General features: G+C 47.8%; 2 protein-coding genes across 2 annotated transcripts; one reads left to right on the forward strand and one right to left on the reverse strand.

The window, feature by feature from the left end:
* Positions 1-1019: 1019 nt before the first annotated feature.
* LOC135917407 (peptidyl-prolyl cis-trans isomerase FKBP2-like) lies at positions 1020-15668 on the forward strand. The gene is made up of 3 exons (XM_065450974.1): positions 1020-1622; positions 9186-9268; positions 14602-15668. The coding sequence occupies exons 1-3, from the start codon at positions 1327-1329 to the stop codon at positions 14661-14663; spliced, it is 441 nt and encodes a 146-aa protein (XP_065307046.1). The 5' UTR covers positions 1020-1326; the 3' UTR covers positions 14664-15668.
* Positions 15524-18851, reverse strand: fusl (transmembrane protein fuseless). The gene has a single exon (XM_065450973.1). The coding sequence runs from the start codon at positions 17724-17726 to the stop codon at positions 16608-16610; it is 1119 nt and encodes a 372-aa protein (XP_065307045.1). The 5' UTR covers positions 17727-18851; the 3' UTR covers positions 15524-16607.
* Positions 18852-25104: the final 6253 nt, after the last annotated feature.

Raw genomic sequence — 25104 nt, forward strand, 5'->3', positions numbered from 1 at the left:
AACTAAAACACTAATACGCTTCTCGCGCTTTTGCCATGCCCTCATCCGCTTTCCTTGAGGCGCTCTCTTTGCTGTCGCCGTCTTTCATCACCCGCTGCGCTCCGCACTCTCTCTTCTATTGTTCACCCGGTTACGCCGAGGGACATCGACACACAGCGCAGGAACGGGCGCCCAAAAGCTGCGCACTATAAAAAAAATTGAATGTTCAGTAGGGAATGGCTGATAATAATGGAATGGAATGTACCAGCTAGTTTGTCCTGGCAACTGTTGGATCACAGGGCACTGACTAGGGTTACATAGCACGCTTGCAGTATTATTTACCGACATAATGTGGCGAAGAAGAAACGCAGATACGCGTCAGAGCGTACCTGTGTCTCTTATTTGTAATTGTGCCTTCGCGCTACATTATGTCGGTAAGCAAACACCAACCCCAACAATGTCATGGCACTACCATACCTGCTACCGTTTCTCCCCAACAGCACGCGTGCATTCGGGTGGAATGATAACGCTGCCCTAACAATATTTGTAATCTGTTAGCAGCTAGTCTTCGTAGGAATTCGTATGTTGGAGCTCTTGTCTCTCGGGTGGTTGCCATTAGAATTGTTCTGCTGAACCTCAGCATTTCGAACTTCACTTTATGACGAACGCAGAGAGCTGGAAGACTGCCCCTTACTTGACCAATCGGCTTAGCAACTTTGTTAACCACGCCGTCTCTAGCGTAGAGTTTTGTATAATTTTAGTGGGAAACTCTATGATATTGCAGATTTACACCGTTTTGTGTCTGATACATCGTTCCATGGAGGATAATGTTAGTGTACGTGTAATAATGTATAGTTGATATCCGTGTCGCCTGCGATAGTTCGGTAGGTAATCTACAAATTGCGTAGTCTGAATTTAGTTTATAACCTGTCTTGGTCTGGAAGAAAAGTGTAATTTCGTTCGGAAACTTGAAATACTGCTTAATAATAGGTGACTACTAGCGCCACTGCCGCCCATCGGCGTTTTTTGTAATTGGCACAGTGCCAGCTGGCAAGTGCTCGGAAGACGCAAGGCGGCGGGCGGTACGCCGGTGAGTCGTTCCATGGAGTCGTGTATTTTACGACGTGTGTGGAGAAACTGAAAGAAAAGTTCGTGTTCTTAGTGGTGCTTTGGCCGCGTTTTCTAACATACTGCTTAACTCTTCGCGTTTTGCGGCACTTTTCCCGCTGTGTTACGAAGCGCTGCGCGAGCAGAAGTGCAGACGCGCACCGCTCTCGAAAAGCGCTGCCTTGGTGCCAAGCTTATTGATTCGTCGAAGAAGACGTCTGTTGCGCGAACCGTACGAAAATGGTTCGCTTGGGCCTGGTAGCGTGGATCGCCGTAGTGGCTGCGAGCAGCGCAGTGTCCGCTACGTCGGAGTCCGGCAGCGGCGGCGGCAACAGCAAGCGGCTGCAGATCGGCGTCAAGCGACGCGTCGAAAAGTGCGACGCGCGGTCCCGCAAGGGTGACGTGCTCCACATGCACTACCGCGGAACCCTCGAGGACGGCACCGAGTTCGACAGCAGCTACAACCGCGGCGAGCCGCTCACCTTCACGCTTGGCTCGGGACAGGTCATCCGAGGATGGGACCAGGGACTGCTGGCGTGAGCGTTTTGTTTATTTTATTTCATTTTATTACCTTAAAGACCCCTTGCGGGGTATTACATAAGGGGTGGGTCCATGGTACAAAAATACAGGAGGTTGCCCACTATCTTATTTTAAAGACAGAATACTCGTTACTTCATCCACGAAGGATGAAGTAACGAGTATGCGTCCCCTGGGGTTGCGCTGCTCGGGGAAGAGGCAGAGTCACCAGTCAGAACTTTGCCGGGGGAGAATCGGTATTAATGGCCTTCCCGGCTAAATCGCTTTATCCCACGCGTTCTCATTTGCTAAGGTAGTTATATATTCGGCGATGTCTTTTGTTTCGGGCAACGTCTTTCTTTAGTATGGAATGACTGTGCAGTTCCCGTAGTTAGCGGCGTGGATGTCGAGCACAATCCCTATTTATGTTGGATCGCTTTCGAGGGGTAACACTTTAGCGGACGCATATTCGCTAAGACAGCTGACGGTACGCCCGTCGCGCCAAAACTCCACGTAACACAAAAGTAAAAGCGTCCCCGAAACGTAAAAGGATGGTGGCGCCATCTGTCTGAAAAGGGCAGAACGCCCGCCACAGGTGGGTGCTAATACTGCAGCGATTTTGCTCTTCTAGGGATATATGGAGCCTCCATACTGTCGACTGAAAAAATCGTCTTCACCCTAGTATCGCCGAAGATGGTTATGTGCGACATTCATTATGTATGACATTCAGTACGTACCACACAGGCAAATGCTGCCTCAAAAACGGGACCTAAGAAGTGCATACTTCCACATGCCGACTCTGCGAAATTTGTGTGTTAGCGGCATCATTCACTCAATTGCTTGTCACATGGAAACACAGAAGTTCATGCCCACTGTTAAGAATGGCGAGCTGCCAATCAAGATTGCCACACAGTTACGACAGGGCGACACGACGCGCATCTCCCCCTCACCGTCGCTGCAGCTGGGAGGCGTTCGAAGAAGCGGCCTTTGTGGTGAAATCCGCCTCCTTCCTCCAGCCCCTTCGACATTGTGACGGAACTAGTTCGGTGTATGAACAATGATTCCGGAGTTCCCCAACGCGGAGCTGATTTGACACGCATGGACAAGCTGCCGCGGGAACGACGTATTTTTGTGCTTCTCACGCTTCGGCGTGGCGCAGAACAACGAGCGACCCTTGATCGGCACCGATAATTCCCGGAACGGCAACCCTCCAACGCCGTCGTTTGGGCTTCGGAATGTGTGTGCCCTTGTGTCTGTAAACTGATCTGCAGAGCAGCGGCGAGTTGGTGATGAGTAAACGAACAGTCGCCGCGTCGTATGACCGGCGGATCGAGTGTATAAAAACTGTGGTTGTGCGAATGCTGAGGACACTTCTCTTGAGCAGTCATGTTAGACTGAGTCACTTCTCTCATGCAGTCATGTTGGACTGATACTCTTTTTCTCAAGCAGTCATGTTAGACTGATTTAATTTCTGTAAATAAACCCTTTTCCTCGTTCTCGATGAGAAACAGTTCTTCACTTCATCAACGATCTCAGCGTAAATAAGTTGGACGACGGCATGGGCCAGCTACCTTCGAATTCATGCCGTACTCCAATCTTGGCAAAGGACCACGGACGATGGGATTGAGCCCCCAATCCTGACAACTGGCTGACAGCGGTGAGATGGACTTTGCGACATGGTGCTGTATCTGCGGTGAGTGCTTGGTTTTTGCTTTGACTCTCTAGGCTTCATTTTGTGGTTGTTCTGTTTAGAACAGTAGGGAAGCTAGATTGTTGTGTGTTAGCTAGGTTGTGTTTTCCTAGCTAGATTTAGAGAGCAGAATCAAGGCAGTAAAGCAGCAGTCATGGATTTAAGGACACTGCTGAGAGACGAGTTGTTGATTGTTGGTGAGGAACTGGGCCTAGATGTACGCAAGGAAATGCTCAAATCGGAATTATTGGAGCTAATTTCCAATCAGGCCAGTGAGGAAGATATTGAAATGGGAATGGAACTTCTCAAAAAGAGAGAGAAACGGGAAAGAGAAAGAGAAGAACGGGACAGAGAAAGAGAAGAACTGGACAGAGAAAAGCGAGAGAGAGAGGAACGCGATAAAGATCGCGAGTTTCAGTTAAGAAAAATGCAACTTGAACTTGAAAGCAAACGTTTGGAGTTGTCTCAAGGAAGTGAAGGCGCTGGGACGATCAAGTGAGGCAGAATCGTACCGCATGGACAGGCTATTAAAGCCATTTGAGGTCGGGACCGACATAGGCTTGTTCTTAAGCAATTTTGAAAGGACTTGCGAAAAGATGAACTTCGGCCCGAGTACATGGCCACAGCGGTTGTTGTCTATGTTGCCGTGTGAGGCGGCGGAAGTAATCGCCAGATTGAGTGTGCAGGATGCATATGATTATGCAAAAGTTAAGGCTAGTCTCCTGAAGAAATACCGCCTTTCAGCCGAAGCTTTTCGGCAAAGGTTTAGGAGCACAGGCAAGAAAGATAGCGAGGGCTATCCGGAGTTTGCATATAGCTTAAAGGCCAACCTAGTCGAGTGGCTTAAAAGCGCGGAAGCGTACGACAGCAGAGACATGATCATTGAATGCATGTGTTTAGAGCAGTTTTACAAAACCATCCCCCAAGCTGTGAAACTGTGGGTGCAAGACAGAGGTAATGTAAACACTGTGGAAAGGGCGGCTGAATTAGCCGAAGAGTACGCAACCCGCAGAAAGTTGAACGCCGAGGAGGGAAACTGGGACGGTCGAAATGGACCGCGGAAACCATTTCTGTTCAAAAAGGGTGCGCAAACTAGACGATCAGAGCCTGTAGACATGGCGGAAAAGCCCGCAGAAAAGAGCGAGGAGAAACTTAACGGAGAAACCGCACAAAAAGAACAGAAAAGAAAATTCGAATCTGTTAGACCAATTCGCTGTTACAAATGCCACAAACTGGGACATATAGCTGTAAACTGCGAGAAGTCTAGCGTAGTTTTTTCCTACGTGGAGGAAAAAGATGAGAATATGGAACTTTTAAGTCCGTATCTCCACAACCTGCAAGTTAATGGAAAACCATGCCGAGTGCTAAGAGACAGTGCCGCCACGCTGGACATTGTCCATCCGTCTTACGTGATGGTAGATGACTTCACCGGAGAAGTAGCATGGATAAAACAGGTTGTAGAAGAACACAGCGTGTGTCTGCCCATGGCCAAAGTCAAAATCAGTGGACCATTCGGGGAGCTAGAGACTGAGGCTGCAGTTTCCAAATTTTTGTCACTGCAGTATCCCTACATCTTTTCGAATCGTTCGAATCAGTTACTGTGTGACAGAGGGCTCAAACTGGGAGAGGGCATAGTACAGGCATTGACCCGAGGCCAAGCTCGTAAGATCGCGGCGCTATCGGCTGAAAGTGCTCAAGCTCCTCCAGCGGAAGCAGAAAAGGGGATAACTTCAATACCCGAATCCGAGCTAGGCCCGAGGGACAAAAGAACAGTTGAGGAGAGCCTGCCAGCTGACCAGCTCAATGAGAGTGTAGCACTAGAGTGTCAGAGTTCTAGCCTGCAGGAAGAGCAAGCAGACGCGCTCCCAAGCGAGACAGGGTCGTTATTATCACCGGCCTCAAAGAACTTTGATCAACTCTTACGCGTGGATAGAGAGTCACTGGCAGCTGAGCAAAAGAATGATGAGAGCTTAGCTAGATTACGTGACACAGCTAAAGAAGGCATTGCTAGGCGCAACGTAACGATACATGAGAGAGGAGGATTGTTGTATCGGCATTACAGAGATCGAAAGGGTAGGATTTTAGATCAGTTAGTCATACCTACTAAGTATAGGGAGGACCTTTTGAGTCTTTGTCATGGAAATGGGTGGTCCGGCCACCTAGGCATAAACAAATCAAAGGAAAGATTGCTTATGGAATACTACTGGCCTGGCTGTTTCAAAGATGTAGACAACTTCGTAAGATCATGCGACTCCTGCCAGCGTTCTGGTAAACCAGGAGAGACTTGGAAAGCTCCACTGAAGGTAGTGCCCTTAATAACAGAGCCTTTCAGACGACTTGTAATAGACACGGTAGGGCCTCTTCCAAAAACAAAATCAGGCTACAGGTACTTGTTTACCATGCTGTGTCCGGCTACCAAGTTTCCAGAAGCAATCCCTTTGAAAGAGCTCAGCTCCATCGAAGTAGTAGACGCGCTTTTGACAGTGTTTGCACGAGTTGGGTTTCCAGCCGAAATTCAGGCAGATCAAGGGTCAGTATTCACGAGCGCACTGACTTCACATTCTTGCAAAAGTGCGGGGTAAAGTTAGTACACAGTTCTGTCTATCACCCTCAGTCAAACAGTGTAGAGAGGTGGCATTCGGTGCTTAAGCGAGTTTTGCGTGCGCTCTGTTACGAGCACAAGGAGGACTGGGAGAACTGTCTGCCAGCAACTTTGTTTGCTTTGCGAACGGTTCCACATGAAGCGACAGGGTTTTCACCAGCAGAACTAGTGTATGAGAGGACACTCCGTTCTCCACTGAGAATGTTAAGAGAGATGTGGGAGGAAAGAGGGGAGATTCCGACAGTGGTTGAATACGTGCTAAATTTATTGGAACTGCTAAGCGCAAACCAAGAACTAGTCGGAAAGAACATGGCAATAGCTCAAAAGAACGCCAAAGTCTATTACGACAAGAATGCGAGGCTTCGTACGTTTAAAGCCGGCTTAACGATGAAAGCGGAAAAGTGTAGGTTTGGTTGTTCACAGGTTACTTATCTGGGCCATGTTGTCGGTCAGGACATGAGACGGCCGGCTGAGCTGAAAATAGCTACGATTGGAGAATTTTCTCAGCCGCACCCGAAAACGGACCTTCGTTCATTTTTGGGACTTGTGGGGTACTATCAACGGTACATTCCGAATTACTCGCAAGTGGCAAGTCCATTAACAGACGCCCTCCAAAAGGGAGCACCGAGTAACGTACACTGGGATAAGGACAAAGAAAACGCTTTCCAAAGTTTGAAAACGCTATTGGTTTCTCGCCCTGTGCTTTGCGCGCCAGACTACACAAAGGAATTCATAGTTCAGTGCGACGCAAGCGACAGAGGTATGGGCGTGGTACTTAGTCAGGTCGGCGACGATAAGGAGGAGCATCCTATCCTCTATGCCAGCCGTAAACTAAATGTAAGGGAGGAAGCCTACAGTGCTTCAGAGAAAGAATGCGCTTGTTTGGTTTGGGCCGCCCAGAAGTTGTCGTGTTACTTGTACGGAGCGAAGTTCATCTTCGAGACCGACCACTGTCCTCTGACGTGGCTCAATCAAATGTCACACAAAAACGGCCGCTTGCTCCGATGGAGCCTCACTCTCCAAGAGTACAACTTCTCCGTTAGATATAAGAAGGGAAAGTTGCATAGCAATGCGGATGGTTTGAGCAGGCTAATTTGAATTCTGCGTTTGAGGGTCCCGCCTAAATTTTAGGGTTACTAGTGTTAACTTTTATTAAGCGAAGAAGATCCCCTCTCATTTAGCAGGATTCCCTCCATGATTGCTGAATGTGTCAGCAGGAATTTACTTCAGAAATTGGCATAGCGAAATGCAGCATTTTTTTTGTTTCTGCACTTATGTTGTTCTTTTTTGAAGCCTAGCGAGTCTAAAGTGAGAGCCAATGCACGTCATCTCGGCGCAGAGCCGTGTTGTGGGGTTCGTTTTGCAGTTGCCTGTCCTTGGATGTTTTGGGGCGGTGACATCAATGCACAAGTGGTCGCTGCGAGCCAAGACATCAATCCCCCCCCCCCCTGACCAGCAGCCGTTCTCTTCCTGCCTAGCGGTTGTCAACGCTAGACAGTCGAGACTTTCCGGGCCATGGAGGCGCTGTTAAGAATGGCGAGCTGCCAATCAAGATTGCCACACAGTTACGACAGGGCGACACGACGCGCATCTCCCCCTCACCGTCGCTGCAGCTGGGAGGCGTTCGAAGAAGCGGCCTTTGTGGTGAAATCCGCCTCCTTCCTCCAGCCCCTTCGACATTGTGACGGAACTAGTTCGGTGTATGAACAATGATTCCGAAGTTCCCCAACGCGGAGCTGATTTGACACGCATGGACAAGCTGCCGCGGGAACGACGTATTTTTGTGCTTCTCACGCTTCGGCGTGGCGCAGAACAACGAGCGACCCTCGATCGGCACCGATAATTCCCGGAACGGCAACCCTCCAACGCCGTCGTTTGGGCTTCGGAATGTGTGTGCCTTTGTGTCTGTAAACTGATCTGCAGAGCAGCGGCGAGTTGGTGATGAGTAAACGAACAGTCGCCGCGTCGTATGACCGGCGGATCGAGTGTATAAAAACTGTGGTTGTGCGAATGCTGAGGACACTTCTCTTGAGCAGTCATGTTAGACTGAGTCACTTCTCTCATGCAGTCATGTTGGACTGATACTCTTTTTCTCAAGCAGTCATGTTAGACTGATTTAATTTCTGTAAATAAACCCTTTTCCTCGTTCTCGATGAGAAACAGTTCTTCACTTCATCAACGATCTCAGCGTAAATAAGTTGGACGACGGCATGGGCCAGCTACCTTCGAATTCATGCCGTACTCCAATCTTGGCAAAGGACCACGGACGATGGGATTGAGCCCCCAATCCTGACACCACACATACCTTCCGAGTGCTGACTGCAGGTATCTTCATTTCAGCTGCACAAGCTTGTCACATGAAGATACTGTCTAAAGTTTGTAGGCAGGATTGTTCACTCTGAATACTTATCACTACTTGTTGCTGGGCAGTTTGATTCATACTCGGTTATAGCGCAAGAAAGACATGAAACGATAGGAAGAAATTGCAAGATGTGGGAAAATGTTTTTCTTGTCGATTCCCAACCACGGTGGTTGCATATGGGTGGGGGTTAAGTGCAGAAAGAGCTGTTGCACGTCTATTTAGGTGCACATTAAGTGCTCCAGACAGTGAAAGATAGTGATGCAGAGCCTTCCACTACACCATCTCACATAACCCAAGATTTGCTTTGGAACATTAAATCCTGTAAATCAATTTTTTTCTTTACTTTCTTTAGCATAAATGAAATCTTAAGCAACTCTAAATTGTCAAGGACATCAATTAACTGTCTGTCAGTCAATAGCAGATATTAAAAATATGACATATAACTGGAGTGTTACGTGAGCCGATGTGATTGTCTTACACTGGATGTTCTGTCCTGCTTTGTCATTCCTTCAGATTGTTTCGCACCTTTTACACCGTAACCAAGCATGCAAATCGCTCGTTTGTCCACATTAGCTTGAACATTTCCATATAGCAAGAACATTGCAGGCGTGACACTTCAAGCACATATCTGGAAGATCATCTGCAGGCCTTCATGTGCAAATGTAAGCCGATATTGGTGTTGGAATATTGATGAGGTGTTTTCCCTAGCAGTGAAAAAAACTTGCACACAAAGCCTCTTGCTTTGATTGTCACGAGGATCCCACCGCAGATTTAAATGCAAGATTGTCAATGTTGTAAATTTTTCAAGGAGTAAGTTTGGCCATGAAAACTGCAGACTGTGTAAAAGCAGCAGATTTGGTTCTTCTCTTTTCTGTACATTCTGGTGCGTGCCACTTTTTCAGAGTTGACATCTAGACATTGCTTTTCAGAATGTGTGTGGGAGAGAAACGCAAGCTGGTGATACCACCTGACTTGGCGTATGGTTCCCGAGGTGCACCACCTACTATTCCAGGTGAGCACGCATGCTGCTCTTTCTGTGGCTGCAAAAAGAAAAGTGAATTGTTGCAGCGTAAATAGATGAGACAGGTTTGTGACGGGAAGGATACCAGGCTCATTGGTATCCTTCTCGCTTGTTCACGAGTTCCCGCTGACCATACAAAAGATGGCTACCACCAAGGTGCTCGTGATTCATGTCTGCATTCTGGATGTTTTTTTTTTTTAGGGCTATACATAATTTTTTTAAATTGCCTGTTGCAGATAGCTTGTGTATGCCTTTGTTGTGCTCTCTATATAGCATGCTGGGTGTTTTAAGACTACACAATAAAAAAAATGGCCCGTGGCCTATACACTTGAAGAGGCAGACATTACTTTGAAGTAATTAATTTCAAGTAATTAATGATCTAGGAATTAAAAAACTTCCACTGCTTTTATGTCAAGGACAAGCTGACTTCATCCAATCATTGCTGCTAAGGAACGGCCAAGGATGAGCTACGCTCCTCGACAATATTTTTTTATTTTCTGGCAATGCCACAGACGAGCTGGTTTTGTCTCAGTGTTTTGTCATGGTTCAGGGAGAAGACAGCATGCAAAATCCATGGGCTGTGCATGCAGGAGTGAGTTTTTTTTAGTTTTGAAAGTAAAATATGGTGGCGGCAACCTTAGGTCTCTACCCACTACGGTTGCTGTGTGGCTACGGTGTTGAACTGCTGAGCATGAGGTCGCAGGATGAAATCTTGGAAGCGAAGACTGTTCCGCCACTTGGTGCATCATGTAGTGTTGTTGAACTCAAATATGGGCGGGAAGAAACGGAGTGGACAGGGCAGGCGCTCTGTGCTGGCCCACTCCGTTTCTTCCCGCCCACGTTTTCACTCAACGACACTACTAGATGAAATAATGGCCATGGTGGCCACATTTCTGTGGGGCCGAAATGCGAAAATGCCCATGCAGACATGCCTTAGGCGCACGCCAAAGAACCCCAGGTGGTCAAAATTGATCTGGGGAACTCCGCTACAACATGCCTCGTAGTCAGATCGCGTGGTTCTGGCACGGAAGGCTCCAGAATTTTATAAGTGGGGTCTAAATAATTTGACCATTTTTGGTCAGAATTCGGTGATATCATTGTGCATCAGGTACGGGGATCAATAGCCCCAACCTCCACCAAAATGTTACACAAATGAAGGATTAAGAACTGGAGACTCTTGACAAAGTATATTTACAAAGAAAAACCGCAGCACTGGCTAGTTCAGCCGACAGCTCGGGAGCCAGAGAGCGTTCGTCGTCTTCCTAGGGGTGCCCGCATGCATCGTCCACAAGGAATGCGCAATATACATGTATCAATATCAATCATTGTGATATCATTTTGCATTGCCGAGTTGCAGAGTTGTGAACTCGATAGTTTTGTTTTCTGGAAATTCACCATTTTCGCCAATTTTTAATAAAAAATTGGAGGCACAAATCAAAAATTCAAAACCAACAGTCATGAGATGAGTCATGAGTCAAATGCAACAAACCTCGTCGAATTTGGTGCAGTGGTTGGCGAGAAAAACGAATTCTCCTTTTACATGTACTAGTTAGATAGTACTGGGTTAGGTTCGCTCAGTCCTGGTCATCAGTAAATCTCTTTGATGCCAATTTGGGTTACTGGGTATGTGCCGTTCTTCAATGAGCAGCACAGGCCTCGTACCTAACTTGTTTCCACTAAATACATTGTATTGCTATACTAATTCAGTGCTAAATTCATTACCATAGACAGCCATGGTAAGAGTGGTTCTGACACTTTTTCTTTTTTCTTTTAGTCGTTGTAGAGTGGCACATCAGCAGTGCCATATACCTAGTCACGCAAGTTGGCATCGAAGTTGTTCACTGAAAAATGGCACACCTTCAAACTTTCAGTAAGGAGTGCTTTTTACTGCAAGTTTGACAGCGAATGCCTCAGAACATAGTGCCATGTGTGGAATTCGTTCCAAGTTGATATGCCATGGAAACTCACGGGCTACAATTAGTAAATTGCAATTCGATCTGTAAAGTAATGAGTAAAAACCTAATTAGTGACATTTTGTTATTCAGTTTATTATGCATTTCGATATCTCATGCAAGAATATGCAGCACTTTCAGACACTCAGCTCAAGGACTAGAATTGGTGTTATCTGCTACGGATGATCTGAAGTGAAGGCGCGACGACGGGGGACTTCAGATCATGCTTAATTAACCCACCCAACTATCCATCCTAGCTGCTACAGATGATTTCTACGAACTTTGCATAGAAAAAAAAAAAAATGCCTGGTGTATGTACATCAATACAGAGGATAGATGTTGCGCCGAACAAAACTGCTCTTTAGTGTACCCGATGATTTGGAGCCAGCTCTGCTCCTTTTAAGGGGTGACAGACAGGATTAATAGTTCGCACCTAATGCCAGTTGCCAAATAAATTTGATGTGTGTAAAAAGCAGAGTTTCAAATAGCATGGATATAGAGCAACCTCCTTGCAAACTTTTGCATTTGCGATAACAGTGGATGTGTTATGAATGGCCTACATAAGTAGATGTTTTTGATACTAAAATTAAACACTGCCATTGCCTGTTGCCAGACTCGGAACATGTAACTCCTTGGCTGGGCCTCCGAGTTTAGGTGTTGCCTGCGGGTGGCCCACGCCGCACTAAAGAAATCTCCGAGGCTATGTTGAGACTTCAGTAATACCGCAAACCACCAGGTGTGTGTGTTGTCTGCGTAGGTGTTATTTAAAGACTCCTGATGAGAAAGTTAGACAGTTACCAGCCATGCAAGTCCGCCAGTATTGCTTCAGTAGTATTCACTACCCATTTAATACCAATTTAGCGAAAGTGAAATTTTGTCGCAGTTAGCATTTAAACAGGCAACAGAAGCATGTGTGGGGGCACTATTGCTAAATTGTGAAGCAATTTGGGGACGCAAGTCATGTGCTGTGTTTGATGACACCACATGGAAGAAAAGTTACACAATCTTTCATACGCCATTTCAGCTACTTCATTATCTGTGAGCTGGACATCACGCAGGCATTACAACCTGTTGCCTGCAACTTTACAGAGCTTTGCTTCACCCACCCTACATTTTGTGTTAAGCAACATGCCGGAGAGGGAAGCCGGCATGAAAAAGTTATATTTGTGTGTTTGGCAAATGATTGGCGAAATCCCATAAGCAGTCTTTCTTAATGCATCTGTACTCTGTTTCGTACGTAGCAGGCAACGCTGCAAAGGCTAGAGAGACTCCTCTCACAGTCACGACCCAGAAGTAGTGTGTCTGATATAAAATATAGTGATAGGTATGCGTCGTGTAATACGATGTTACTTTACATCTCATACCTTTATGTAACACAATATGACATATTAACTGCTTGAAAGGTGTCACAAATCTTAAGTTATTTAGCACCTTTTGCACTCGCAACATAGATATAGCACATTGCATGCTGGAAGCACAACGCTGTGCAAAGAACACTTAATTTGATGTAGCCTTACATCTGCAAATTGTAGCTGTAACATATGAAGTACTCTGTAGAAAGCAACAACTGCCCTGTGAAAATGTGCAGAGTGAGACTTTCTGTGACCGTGCCACTTGCATAGCTTTCGCAGCGTCGCCTACTATGTATGAAATGCAGTGTAACTTGCCTCTGCCAAGATTGCCAACCTCTCGCTATGCGTTTTTAAATCTTTGTTGTTGGGAAGGTGAGATAATGGCATTAGTTTCCATGCTGGCCCACCATCTTGGCTAGGTTAGACAAGATGTCCACAGAAGCACATCTGTGAATTTCGCATTGTCACCGACAGCAACCCGCTGCCCAGACCACATTTTCTCTGTACATGAGGGAAAAAATGTGTTATTCAGTGTAACATTCATAGTATGTGTGCTGACGAAAAAGAGTGCTTATAGAAGAAAAAAAAATGAGGTATAATGCCGCAGCAAGCTTCAATTCTTTTACATGCAAAATATAGTTTGCTATTTCTACGGCTTCATGCCTGTGATGCAGCTGCAAGTTCTTGATGCCTTAATCAGCAGGCGAACACGCAAACCATCGCACGATGCCTCTGCTCTTCGATCGAGATAGACTGGAAGACAGGGCTATGAGGGCATCTTGGAGTACGCAGTGCTTTTGTGATACGTTCAAAAGCACAGTTTATAAATCAGTCTTGTTTCTGGAGTACACGATTGCACAAACTGTGTTTAACAGTTCAAAACATCAGCTATAAACCATTTGTGTCAAATGAGTTATACCTTGTTCACACTGGACACTTTCATTTGCAGTTTAGCCTGATCAGGGTCAATTTTCTTTATCATGACTCGCTCCATTCCACACCTTGCTCAAAGGAACCAATTGTGATAGCAAATTTCAATCTCGACTGGATGCAGTCACGATTAAGTGCCCCATGTGGCCAGGGTACTAATAACAGTTAAGTCTTCTGGGATGTTAACCTAGTCCAGTGTGCTTCCCGGCACTCCATAACTCTACTTTGTGAACCTTTCGAACTGATGACACTTGAAACAAGCTGCATTTTAGCTAAGCTCTGTCATTTACACAGCAAGAGGGGGAAACGGGGGTGGGGGGACATGAACACTGTAAAAAGCATGTTTCATTCACTTGCTGTGGCTGAATTCGTTAAATCACCGTGGCCCAGTGTCGTCTACTTTCTTGTCTCGTCTGATGATGTAGAAGCACTATGTTATGTGTGTTATTACTTGTACACTACATAACTGGCTCAGCCTAAGCGGCCTCAAGAACATTGCACAGCATGCATCTTACAATTTTCGTCTCATGCATGAGTGGTATCATGACTAGGACACATCCTTGACCTGGTACAAACAAAAGCACACGAGCATAACCAGATGGCCTCAATAAATAGCGCTGGCACAAACTAGTAAATGAAGTCGCATCCGTTACACATGGAGTCCTTTGAGTGTTTACGTCGAATCATGCCACACTTCGCTTCTATGTACACCTGACTGGGGCGTGGGTGCAGTGTTAAGTGTAGTGTGCATCCTCTGCATGTAAAGCATCATACGGGGAGAGTCCCCACGTGGATCACTTGTGACTCGTAGGTGATGCTTCACTTGACCTATTGGTCCACCTTCTGGCTTTTGATGGCCTGGAGTTATTAGCCATATGCCAGCTGCTCATTCTGGCTACATGTACATCCACACAACCTTTTTCTTTTCCAGAACTATTGCTAATCTCTGTGTTTCTTTGACCACATTGCTGCTGTACTTTCGTTCACCTGCCTTTGCCTAGCTAACACAGAGCAAAGCAGACTTTTGCGACATTCTCAGCTGGCCGCAGCAGCCAGGCACAGCGTCTAAAGCTTTCGTCTCAAAACACAGGTGACGCAACGCTGACGTTCGAGGTGGAGCTAGTCAAGATAGACCGGAAGACGGAGTTGTGAGGAGCTCCGCCAGAAAAGCAATGTCAAACGCAACACCCTGTCCGTCGATGGAGACGCCTCGTGTGAGAACATTGTTGGCTGCGTACAGACTTTGCAGTAGCAGGAACGTTCCAATGGCCAGCAGTGCAAATGCCGGCACGTCATCCTGGAGCCATTCATCGACGAGCATCCAAATCCCTCGCCAGACGGACACGCAGGCATATGTTGCTGCCAGGTGCCAGAGTTCCTCGAACACACGTTGCATCCAGGACAGGCCTCTTGCTGCTGATAAAAAAAAAAAATCGGTGATGGGAATTTTTTTTTTTTCTTTGATGCGTGACCGCATTAACTCCATATCCAGTCATTTCATTCTTTGTATAGAATAATTTCATGTGATCGTCAGGGGTTTGTTGGATATGGAAGTTGTGGGGCATGCAGATTTTCGTTAAGAAAAGTACAAGAGATCAGAAGAGAGGTGAGGTGTCGTGATGCAATACAGATGCCTTGTTATGAGCTAAGCTTTCAGCAGGAAATGTCAGCTATGCCTAAATTTTTTGGGTGTTCACTGCAAGTGCACAAAAGCCATAGTGTTTGCTGTGCCTTTACTGCTGGGTTCTTGTAAACCTTAAAGCCGGCATCAGGCTCCTTCTTTTTGCCTTTTCTGCAAGAGTGAGCGCCCAAATGCTGTTCACGTAACTCCCATCCTTCATTTTTCTTGCATTTTTCACATAATTTGTGTCATTTGGGATGCAGCTGCACTTCTGGCCAAGTTTCATCACTGCAATCTATGTTTATCACTGCTGGTGGTGAAATTGGGCTTTGTGGTGGTTAATGAGGCAGAACGAGCACTGTAGCACTGGTTGTACATTTGTTGCTTGCAATTTGTTGACATTACTTTTTTTAACCTTCCTTGCACTATTGTTCCTTAAAACATGCCCAAACTTTTGTGTGTTTTAGTTTGTTGTTGATATCTTGTGATATTTAAGGGCGCTAAAATAAATATACCTGTCTTTGTTAGAGTGTGAACATGGCTTGTTTTTTATTTAGCTTACAAGTATTTATTTAGCCCTAATCGTGGGCATAGCTTTATTTTGATGAGGCTGCACCCCACGCCCATGCAGGGAACTATGGATTCAACATCGTCTCTGTAGGGGCGGCAGTGGTTGCTTTCATTAGTTCATGGTTTATGTAACAGACGGCTGGATTAGCAGCAAATATGATGCCGCAGTAGCTGTAGCGTGTCGCTACATTACAATTTTAAATTTCAAAGGACCTAAAAATTCCTTTCTTGATTTTGCAAACTTGCCGATTTAACTAGATAATTCAAGTGTGGTCATTGCTTCATTAAATCGAGTTTTGAATGTATTGGCACAATTTGTGAAATTGATATTTTTTAACAAGGGGCAGAGTGGGGCATCTCAAGGATGAACCTGCCACGGTGGTACAGTGGCTACAATGTTCTTTCTGCTATCTAGCACAAGGTCGTGGGTTCGATTCCCAACAGTAGCAGCCATGTTCTGTCAGGGTGGAATGCAAGACAGTTCGTGTATTGAGCGTTGGGTGCATGCTAAACACCGGCTGGTCATAATTTGTCAAATTAGCATCTATTGTAGTCCTTGTGCTGATTTAAAGCAGTACATCCTGTCGACCAAGCAATTATTCAATCTCGGGGACGAGTAATGACTCGGGGTGTTACATTATATCTGACCCATCTATCAGCAGAGGAGCTGGCAGATCACGCAACCTTTTGAATCTGTGGCAGTATTGCTACGTGGGAAAAGGGGAAAAGAAAGAAGAGGCCGTGAACGCTAAAATATTGCAACTGGCGGAGCAATTAAAGTGTATTTGCATCAGCCTGACGTTTCTGTATAACAGTATGTATTACCTTTTATAGATGATTATGCTGCACCTAATACATTATTTTGTTGCAAGACTGTGACTCTATCTCACATTGGCCTTTTGCCGCTATTCACAAGAAATATTGGAGACATTGCTCATAAGGTAAAGGATATTCAGTATGCTGGGGTAAACCACGTTCTCAACACTTTTCAACCAGCAGTGCATTCTGATTCCGAACAATCGTCGTCCAAACAAGATACACGCTTTCAGCAAAGCAGAAGCCCTGCGCAGCAAGAAGTGATACAGCTGCACTGTGTAGACCAGTAATGACAGCTGTGCCCCGCCCACCCACCTTGTGGTTTCAGTTTTGCGACATACAGAGTGGCAGTGTTTTGGGTTACCGTTCTCGGAGGGTCTGGCGTCTCCTTCCAGCATGATCTTGGAAACTCCAGCCTCCCCGTTCAGGACGTTCTCGGGGGCTTTGGGCTCCCCGCCCAGGCGCTGCCACAAGATGCCCGCCGGCGCCTGCGCGACCAGCAGCAACACCCCGGCCGTGGCGCCGGACACGAGCGACGCCGTCGCCGACCTCCTCAGCTCGTCCAGTAGGGCCCAGAGACCCCTCCATCCGCTAATCAACAACGTGTGCAGCACCACCACCGTCAGGGCGCAGTCGGCCACGAACCAGGGCCAGCCGCCTTCGCGGTCCGGGCGGCGACCGAGCCTCGTCGGCGCCTCGAAGTAGGCCCACGGCACGTCGCTTCCGAAGGCGAAGGGCGGCGAGGCCGCCATCGTCTTTAGGGAGCCCGCCAGCGCCAGGCCCACGCTGCCCAGGACCAGCGAGACCAGCGCCGACGGCAGCGGACCGGCCTCGACGAGGTACAGGTCGTGGAGCAGCCAGATGCCGCGCCACTGCGCGATCGTGGCCACCGACAGCAGAGGGGTGTAGAGGCGACCGGCAAACTCCCGCCACGGCCACTGGCGGCGCTGCCGGCCCTTGACGTCGCGGGATGCGGCGACGACGTCTCCGAGCGAGCCGAGGTTGTGCTGGACCAGGTGGGCGAGCAGCACGAAAGCGTGGCCGACGACGCAGCAGAGCCAGCCGCTTACCAGAGGTCGCTGCGGCAGCACGAACCAGTCCAGGAGGAACCAGACGGCGCGCCAGTGGGCGACCACCAGCGGGGTGCAGACCAGAAGGCTCAGCAGGGCGTCCCAGGTGGCCACCACCAGACCCGCTGACGGTGCCATAGCGCGCCGGCACTGTGTGGGTGTGTGTAGCCCCCCAAACCCCCCGCGGCACCACACTCGACTTTCTTGCCTTAGTTTGAAAGAAGGGTCTTTAACGCACCGGCCGCTTATCGGTGCGCCGCCGACGTAGTAGTCTTATCGGGGACCTCCTCGGGACCGGATAACGGCGTCGGCGGGGGGGATGGGAGACACTTAACACATACTTGCGTTGCTGGTCCGAGCTCGTGCAGTTGTTCGTGAATGTTTCTTTTGTCCTCTGCGCCGGGGCACGTGTGGGCCACGTTGTGTTGTTGTCGCTCGTCGTTGCTCGGTGACCCGTCGTTCCGAGGAGACGTCGACGCGGATTTCCCGAAGGTCCGTCGAGTGTCCGCGCAGCGGTACATATATGTGTCTCGAGAACTCCTCTCTCTCTCTCGCGCGCGCGATACGTGTTATGGATGCAGCCTTATATGGCTTTCCTCGGACGACGTTTTCTCGATAAGTAGTGGGGGAAGGAGGGGGGGTGGAACCGCGCCACCGATACCCGTGGACGACCTGACGCGGCGATCGGTTCTGCGGCCAAGTCGATTGCCCCCCGCTGCCCACACGACACGAAGCCGCAAGACGTGCGAGATGCGTTATTTTCCCGTGCCGATTAGGAACCCTCGGCTGTGCCACTGTGGACTTTCTTTATGTGTATGTGTGCGTATGCCTGTAATGCAGTTTCTTTGTGTAGTAGAAGGTGAAAGAAAGAACGATTGATAGTCTCTTTTCTTTGGCGCCTTCTGAGCAGTTTCGGTGCTCGCGCTTTGACAGAGCGAACGTGTACCTGCCGCACTTCTTTCGTCGTTATATATATATATATCCGGTGAACGAAATGTCTCGTTATAGCGACGCATGCGAAGTTTTCTATCGTCTTACCGCAGTCTCGAGCGGGAACGTGGGATCCTGGGGCAAGTCAACGTTACGAGATCCTGCTGCCTGTATACACAACCTTGCGTCGGCGTCGTCGCAGTTGGGTCTCTTCCGCCGTGCGATCACGCGTTCTCATCGACGCCACAAACATATCCTTCACAGCTGTGATAATCGGTGCCGCGTTTCCGTGTTTACAAATTTGCCCAGCTATTACACTTCGGAGCTCCCTGCACGTACGCAACGTTCGGCGTAATAAAGAAAAACCTGGCCGCGGGTGTGATGTGTGCAGCTATCGGTTGAAACTGCAGCGCGCGCGCCATGTTTGCCGCCGCGCTCCACTTCCGCGGGGCCGAAAACTTCCGTGAGCCACCGCGCCCGCTTCGGGTTTCACTGAACTTGATTTTTGCTCTCCCAAAACTAATCGAACATTATCGCGCTGTGCTTTGAAAAAGAAAAGAAAAAAGAGGTTCTGTGTATACCCCCATTCCTTGAGAAGTATAATCGCTACAGCCGCAGTCTCGCCACACCTGTATGCTCCCTTTGTTTTCAGTTATGCAAATTTGTTCACGCTATGAATTTGACAGACGTGTAACGTCTCAGAGCGCTCGGAACAGCGATTCGGAGGTTGTGTAAAGACGACTAAGCTTTTTCTTATTTCTTTTTCTTGTTTTCTTTTTCATTTTATTTTCAATGCGAGCGTATTGGTGAACTCAAGAATGTCGGTAGTATGCCAAAAAAGGTCGAGTCCTTTGCAGCTTACCTTTTACCCCCAGGAATAATTGTCCTCAATATTGCGTTTAGACTTCCCTTTATTTAGCATTCTGCGCTCGCATGCTGTCCTCTCCGAGGATCGCTATACGTTACGTAGATACGCGTGTGATGCTCGTGAACGGAAAGAAAACAAATGCACGCAAGATAAGCGACGGCTCATTGTTTGGTGACGAGGTATAGGCCTCCAACGGCGTGCAATATCTTTTTCTTTTTTGTTTTTATCTTAGGGTGCGTATAGAACACTCTATAACACCTCTTATGCCCTTCGAGGTCAACCTCGAACAATAATCCTTATCTGTTTGCATGCGTTACAGCTACCTGTTGTCGGATGTTAGCTTGCGTATTCCTTTCTTGAAAACCTCTCCGCTCGCTATATTTTCCCACCAAGAACGTCATGTGACGCAGATGTGTAACGCATATGCCTTTCGTGATCTGGAAGTGCGAGGCGCGCAGCGCGCATCTGTGATTATTGCCCCATGACAAGACGAGCCCCGAGGGTGCAAACTTTTAGTGTTTCAGACCCTTATTAGAAAATATAAAAGGTGTAGTTCGCAGCATATTGTATCACTGTCTGAAGTGCTCTTAAAATGACCACTGTATCCGCATTCAAGAAATATAATAAGCAGTGGAGATTTAGCGGTATAGATGGTAGAGAATTATTACGTCGCACTTCTTTGAGGTCTCGGATCCGTGACTTAAACCACGTTTGCCACATCGCAAAAGTGTTGTTCAGGAGCTGACTCGACACAAGTCTTGCCACTTGGAGGAGCAGAGTGCAGCTGACGGTGGTGCCGACAGACCACCGTCAGTTGCGACGCATACATACATACATACATACATACATACATACATACATACATACATACATACATACATACATACATACATACATACATACATACATACATACATACATACATACATACATGCATGCATATACACTTCCTTTTCCCACGTTGACACTCGTAACGTTAGCGCATTAGAATATCAGCGTTGACTTGCGAGAAGTACGTTTACGGTCTCATTCAGTTAGTGCCACTTCCGCCCCCCCTCGCCTCCGGAAATTTATCAATATAGCGCTCTTCTGTGTCAAGCGCCCACGTTTACGAACGAGAGAAACGTCGTACACAATAACACGAACCGTTTCCCTATCTCGACGCCTCGCCGGCTGTTTAATTGCAGCCGCGCGTGCCGGATGTGAAGTGGCGGACGGCGTCCCACGGCCTGTGCGTTGCCGCGTCCGCATCACAGTTTGCATGAAGCTCGCAGCGGTACGCCTTTATGAAGACGTTCTTGGGGGCCCTCCGAAATGATTCGTTATACGGGTTACTTCGCTGTAAAGGTCGCGCACGGCATAGCTCATGGAGCCTGTAGTCGGCGTTTGCACCCGTTGGTGCTTGACTCGCGACAATAATCCTCCGACTTGACAATAACTTGACAATAAACCTCGACCCATGGCAATAATCGTCGTCTTGCCCGCATTTCCGTTTAGTTTGAGAGAAAGCTTTAGCGCGGCCGCCCAACTCCGTTGCCGCGCATTCAAATGCATGTGCAAAATGTAGAAACGCTTTTCTGAGGCAACCACTGGGCTGATTTTAATGAAATTTGTTGCATTTGAGAGTGAAAAGTGAATTCTAGTAACTTTTGGAAGCGGAAGTTATGTTAAAATTTTAAAATAAATTTAAATTTCTAAAAATAATTTTCAAAAATTTGTAAGTTTGGAAAATAAATAGAAGCACGAAGTTTAGAAGTTCGTAGTTCTGCTCTAAGAACAGATGTCGCAGTTCTGTGAACTGCAGCCGTTCGAGCATCCAAAGCGGACAAATCTGATTAACGAATTTATATCTTACATGATTTGTTTACATTGTTTACAAGGGTTTTGCGAAAGTCTTGCATATTAGTGTTCTACTTGAAAGCAGGTTATAATGCATTTTTTCCGCTTTATATGTGCTATTGTATGCAATTTACAGAACTGCGATATCGTTTTTCGTTGCCGAGTTAGTTGCAAACTTCATAGTTTCGTTTTCTGAAAATGTGCGATTTTCAACAATTCTAGTTTAAAAATGTACGGCCGAAATCAGATATGCGCTACCGAGAATCACTGTATTTTATCTTCTTTTCCTTTAAAATGCAACTTCATCAAATTTCGTGCAGTGGTTGTAGAGAAAAACGATCTCTCCTTTCCCATGTATTTACGTAGGATCCCCCGAGCTAAAGCTTCCTCAACGCTGCACGGCCGGTGCTTCCAAGCTACGAACGGCATGCGCGTTATCAGCGTGCCATAGCATTCCTGACAGGCAAGTAGCAAGCACAGTGTTTTCAAGAAAGGAAACGCAAGCAGCGCAGATGGACATCATTGTGGAACAAGATGCACCCCAAAGGGCGTGAACTGTCTCTTTTAAGTGATAAATGGTCGTGACGTTGGCTCCAGCGATATTCATTGTTCCAACACTCTTTGATTACAAAATTACTGTCCCGCCATAGCAAAACGTACTCATACGTACTCTCTCTTACTCTTACGTACTATCAGAGCACGCATTGAAGAAAAAAAAAAGTCGCAGTTTCGGCCGAAAGGGGAAGTATCAACTGTGATAGCAAATTAGCAGACTTCCATGGAAAATAAGGATAATAGGTTTCATCGGCTTCATAAACTTCATTCTCTTACTAAATTAACAAGCATGGTGTCACGCGCGCACCAACATGGACACATGCCCTTCGCTGACCCCGCACACTAGCTGTCAAATAATAATAATATATGGGGTTTTACGTGCCAAAACCACTTTCTGATTATGAGGCACGCCGTGGTGGGGGACTCCGGAAATTTCGACCACCTGGGGTTCTTTAACGTGCACCTAAATCTAAGTGCACGGGTGTTTTCGCATTTCGCCCCCATCGAAATGCGGCCGCCGTGGCCGGGATTCGATCCCGCGACCTCGCGTGCTCAGCAGCCCAACACCATAGCCACTGAGCAACCACGGCGGGTCTAGCTGTCAAAACGCTGGAGTGAGGAAGTGCGGCAGCAGCAGCGAGCTGATTGACCTTCGTGCTGCCTCTCGCTTCAACGCGAGCGATAACAGAGCGTACACGAAGCTATCAGCACTTGGAGCACTCTATCCTCATCGCAGGTCGCTTTCAAGATAGGGCGGCCGTGCCATACGCAGCAGCCACCGGAGTAACCTATCCCCCCCCCCTCCGCGGCATTGCACGATCCCGGGGGCCATTAGCCATATTTTGAGGAAGCTAGCCCTTAACAGCTTCGCTGTAACATGGGTTGTCTATTTTTTTTTAATTCACCAATTAATGGCGACGACGAGTGCGGGAGCAGTGGCACGAGCTCGGTAGCGTCGAGGGGCGCCAACGAGCCAGCTGTCAAAGAAGACGCTGGAGCGAATCGTGATGATGACAGTTCTGTGTTAACACACGGACACGTTCCTGGGGAACTAGCACTTAACAGCTTCGCTGTTACAAGGAAACTGTATAGGACAATACATCAGCTAGGTGCCCGCAGCTACCACGACCACCCACTGGCGTGAGAAGCGCCGGCAGGCATGCGCTTAACCGCTGAGCACTGTACGAACAGTATGAGCTCTATGCCATGAGCGTCATTAAACATTATGCGTGACGCTGCCATCGCAAACACCAGAGGCCAGCGGAGCTGGGGGAAGGCCAGTAAAGTAGTACCAAACCGCACACTTAGTCAAACGTTTGCTGGGCTTCCCGCAGCTGCGCTGTTGTCTGGTGTTTGCGATGGCAGAGCCGCGTATAATTTTTTTCTTTCTACTGCGAGAAAGAGCACCGCCGAAGCAAGCGCGCGTTTTTTTTTATCGGAGAGCAACGACGTTGCACCACCAACCACCGCCGCCGCGTCGCTTTGCTGCGCGACGCTATTTTTATCCTCTCCTTTCACTCTCTATCAACTCTCTCTCTCCCTCAGCTCGGCGAAGCTGCGGACGTCAAGAGAAACCCACCAAGGTTCTAACAGCTCCATTGAAAAAAAAAAATTACCGACGATTACGTTACTTCCTAATGCGAAATTTGAGCGCAGCAAATAAGCTGTTTCACCTTTTCGATAGATTGAGGCAAAGAAATCGAGCAACACATGTAGCGCTATCACAGAATTTTTTTTTATTTTTCACACGTATTCCTTTAACAAAGACTCCACTAACAGTTCTTGACAGTCATGAAGGAAGCTTTGTGGTCGGAGAAATAGACTGATATATGTTCGACTTGGTACACCAATGCTTGATTCTCAAAGACGAGATCTATACAAGTGCCTCGCGAGGTTGTCACAGCCGTGGGACGCGTTACGAGCGAGAGGAACGGGATGTTCTCCCGCATAAGTGTTAGGAAATTGCTGTTTGTCTTTATGTCAACATTAAAGTCCCCCACTACTAACATCGGTGTGGATCGATGGACGGTTAATGCGAGTTGCAGGAAGTGCACGACGTCTTTCGTGAGTGCGGTAGCGGACTCACGAAAGCGGTATCAGTCGGTCGCTGCTAGCGCTGGGGGGATGAAAGGGGGGCGGAGCTGGTTACGAGGCCGACGATAACGCCGACGACGACGCGAAACCCAGGAACGGACGCCAAAGAGCCATTTGTGTAGCCAGCCCTCCTCCACAGTCTCTCCTCCTCCCTTCCATCATCCTCCCTCGCCCGGAGAGCCGACAGCGCGCATGCGCGGCGGCGGAGCAGATTCGTCGGCGAGCTGGTTACGAGGCCGACGACAACGCCGACGACGACGCGAAACCCAGGAACGGACTCCAAAGAGCCATTTGTGTAGCCAGCCCTCCTCCACAGTCTCTCCTCCTCCCTTCCATCATCCTCCCTCGCCCGGAGAGCCGACAGCGCGCATGCGCGGCGGCGGAGCAGCAGATTCGTCGGCGAGCTGGTTACGAGGCCGACGCCGACGACGACGACGACGACGACGACGCGAAACCCAGGAACGGACGCCAAAGAGCTGCGCTCTAAAAGTATATTTCAGCAATGTGTTGTCTTCGGCCCTTCCGCACCTGCCGTGGTGGCGTAGTAACTTTGGCGTTGCGCTAGAAGGAAGGAAGGAAATCAACTTTATTCAAAGTTCTGCAGGCCACGAGAGCTTGCGCTCGAGGCGACATTCTGCTGACGTCAGCAGGTGACGAAACTGCTGACGCTGCGGTTTCGCAGATTTGGTTTCGCGTGCTCTGATAGCCGAAATTCGCCGTACTACAGTTTCGCGGCCGGGTAATCGCATTTTTTCCAAATCACAAAGCTGATGGGGCTTGTACGGAGAGTTCGCTTCAGATTCCCAATTATGATGCGCCCGCGGAAATCATAAGCTTAAAATAAGTCAACGGATCTTTTTTTTGTTGTTAATTAGCGACTAATCAACACGCATTTTACCCGTCACCATGGTCGCCACTACTGACCACGTCTCCGAAGGAACCGTCCTTTTTATTTGAAAACTGCTATCTTTAAATATTAGTTGTAGTCTTCGTAGAAACACCCTGTTTGTACATACATGGTGTCCCGGCTAACCTTATGCAAGGTGCTCAACGAAGAAAACAACAGGAAAAAAATATGAAAAAAATACAGGATGCAAGACAAAATTTGAAGACATAATTTCGGACGTCAGAGGTCTAACACCGAACGCCATAGGTCTTAAAATTATGTTGCCTCACGATTTTTCAACATTTTTTTCTTCCGTTGAAGCGCTTGGCTAAGGTTATAGCTGG

The sequence above is a fragment of the Dermacentor albipictus genome, chromosome 7, assembly GCF_038994185.2.
Source record: "Dermacentor albipictus isolate Rhodes 1998 colony chromosome 7, USDA_Dalb.pri_finalv2, whole genome shotgun sequence".
In the NCBI taxonomy this organism is placed as follows: domain Eukaryota; kingdom Metazoa; phylum Arthropoda; class Arachnida; order Ixodida; family Ixodidae; genus Dermacentor; species Dermacentor albipictus.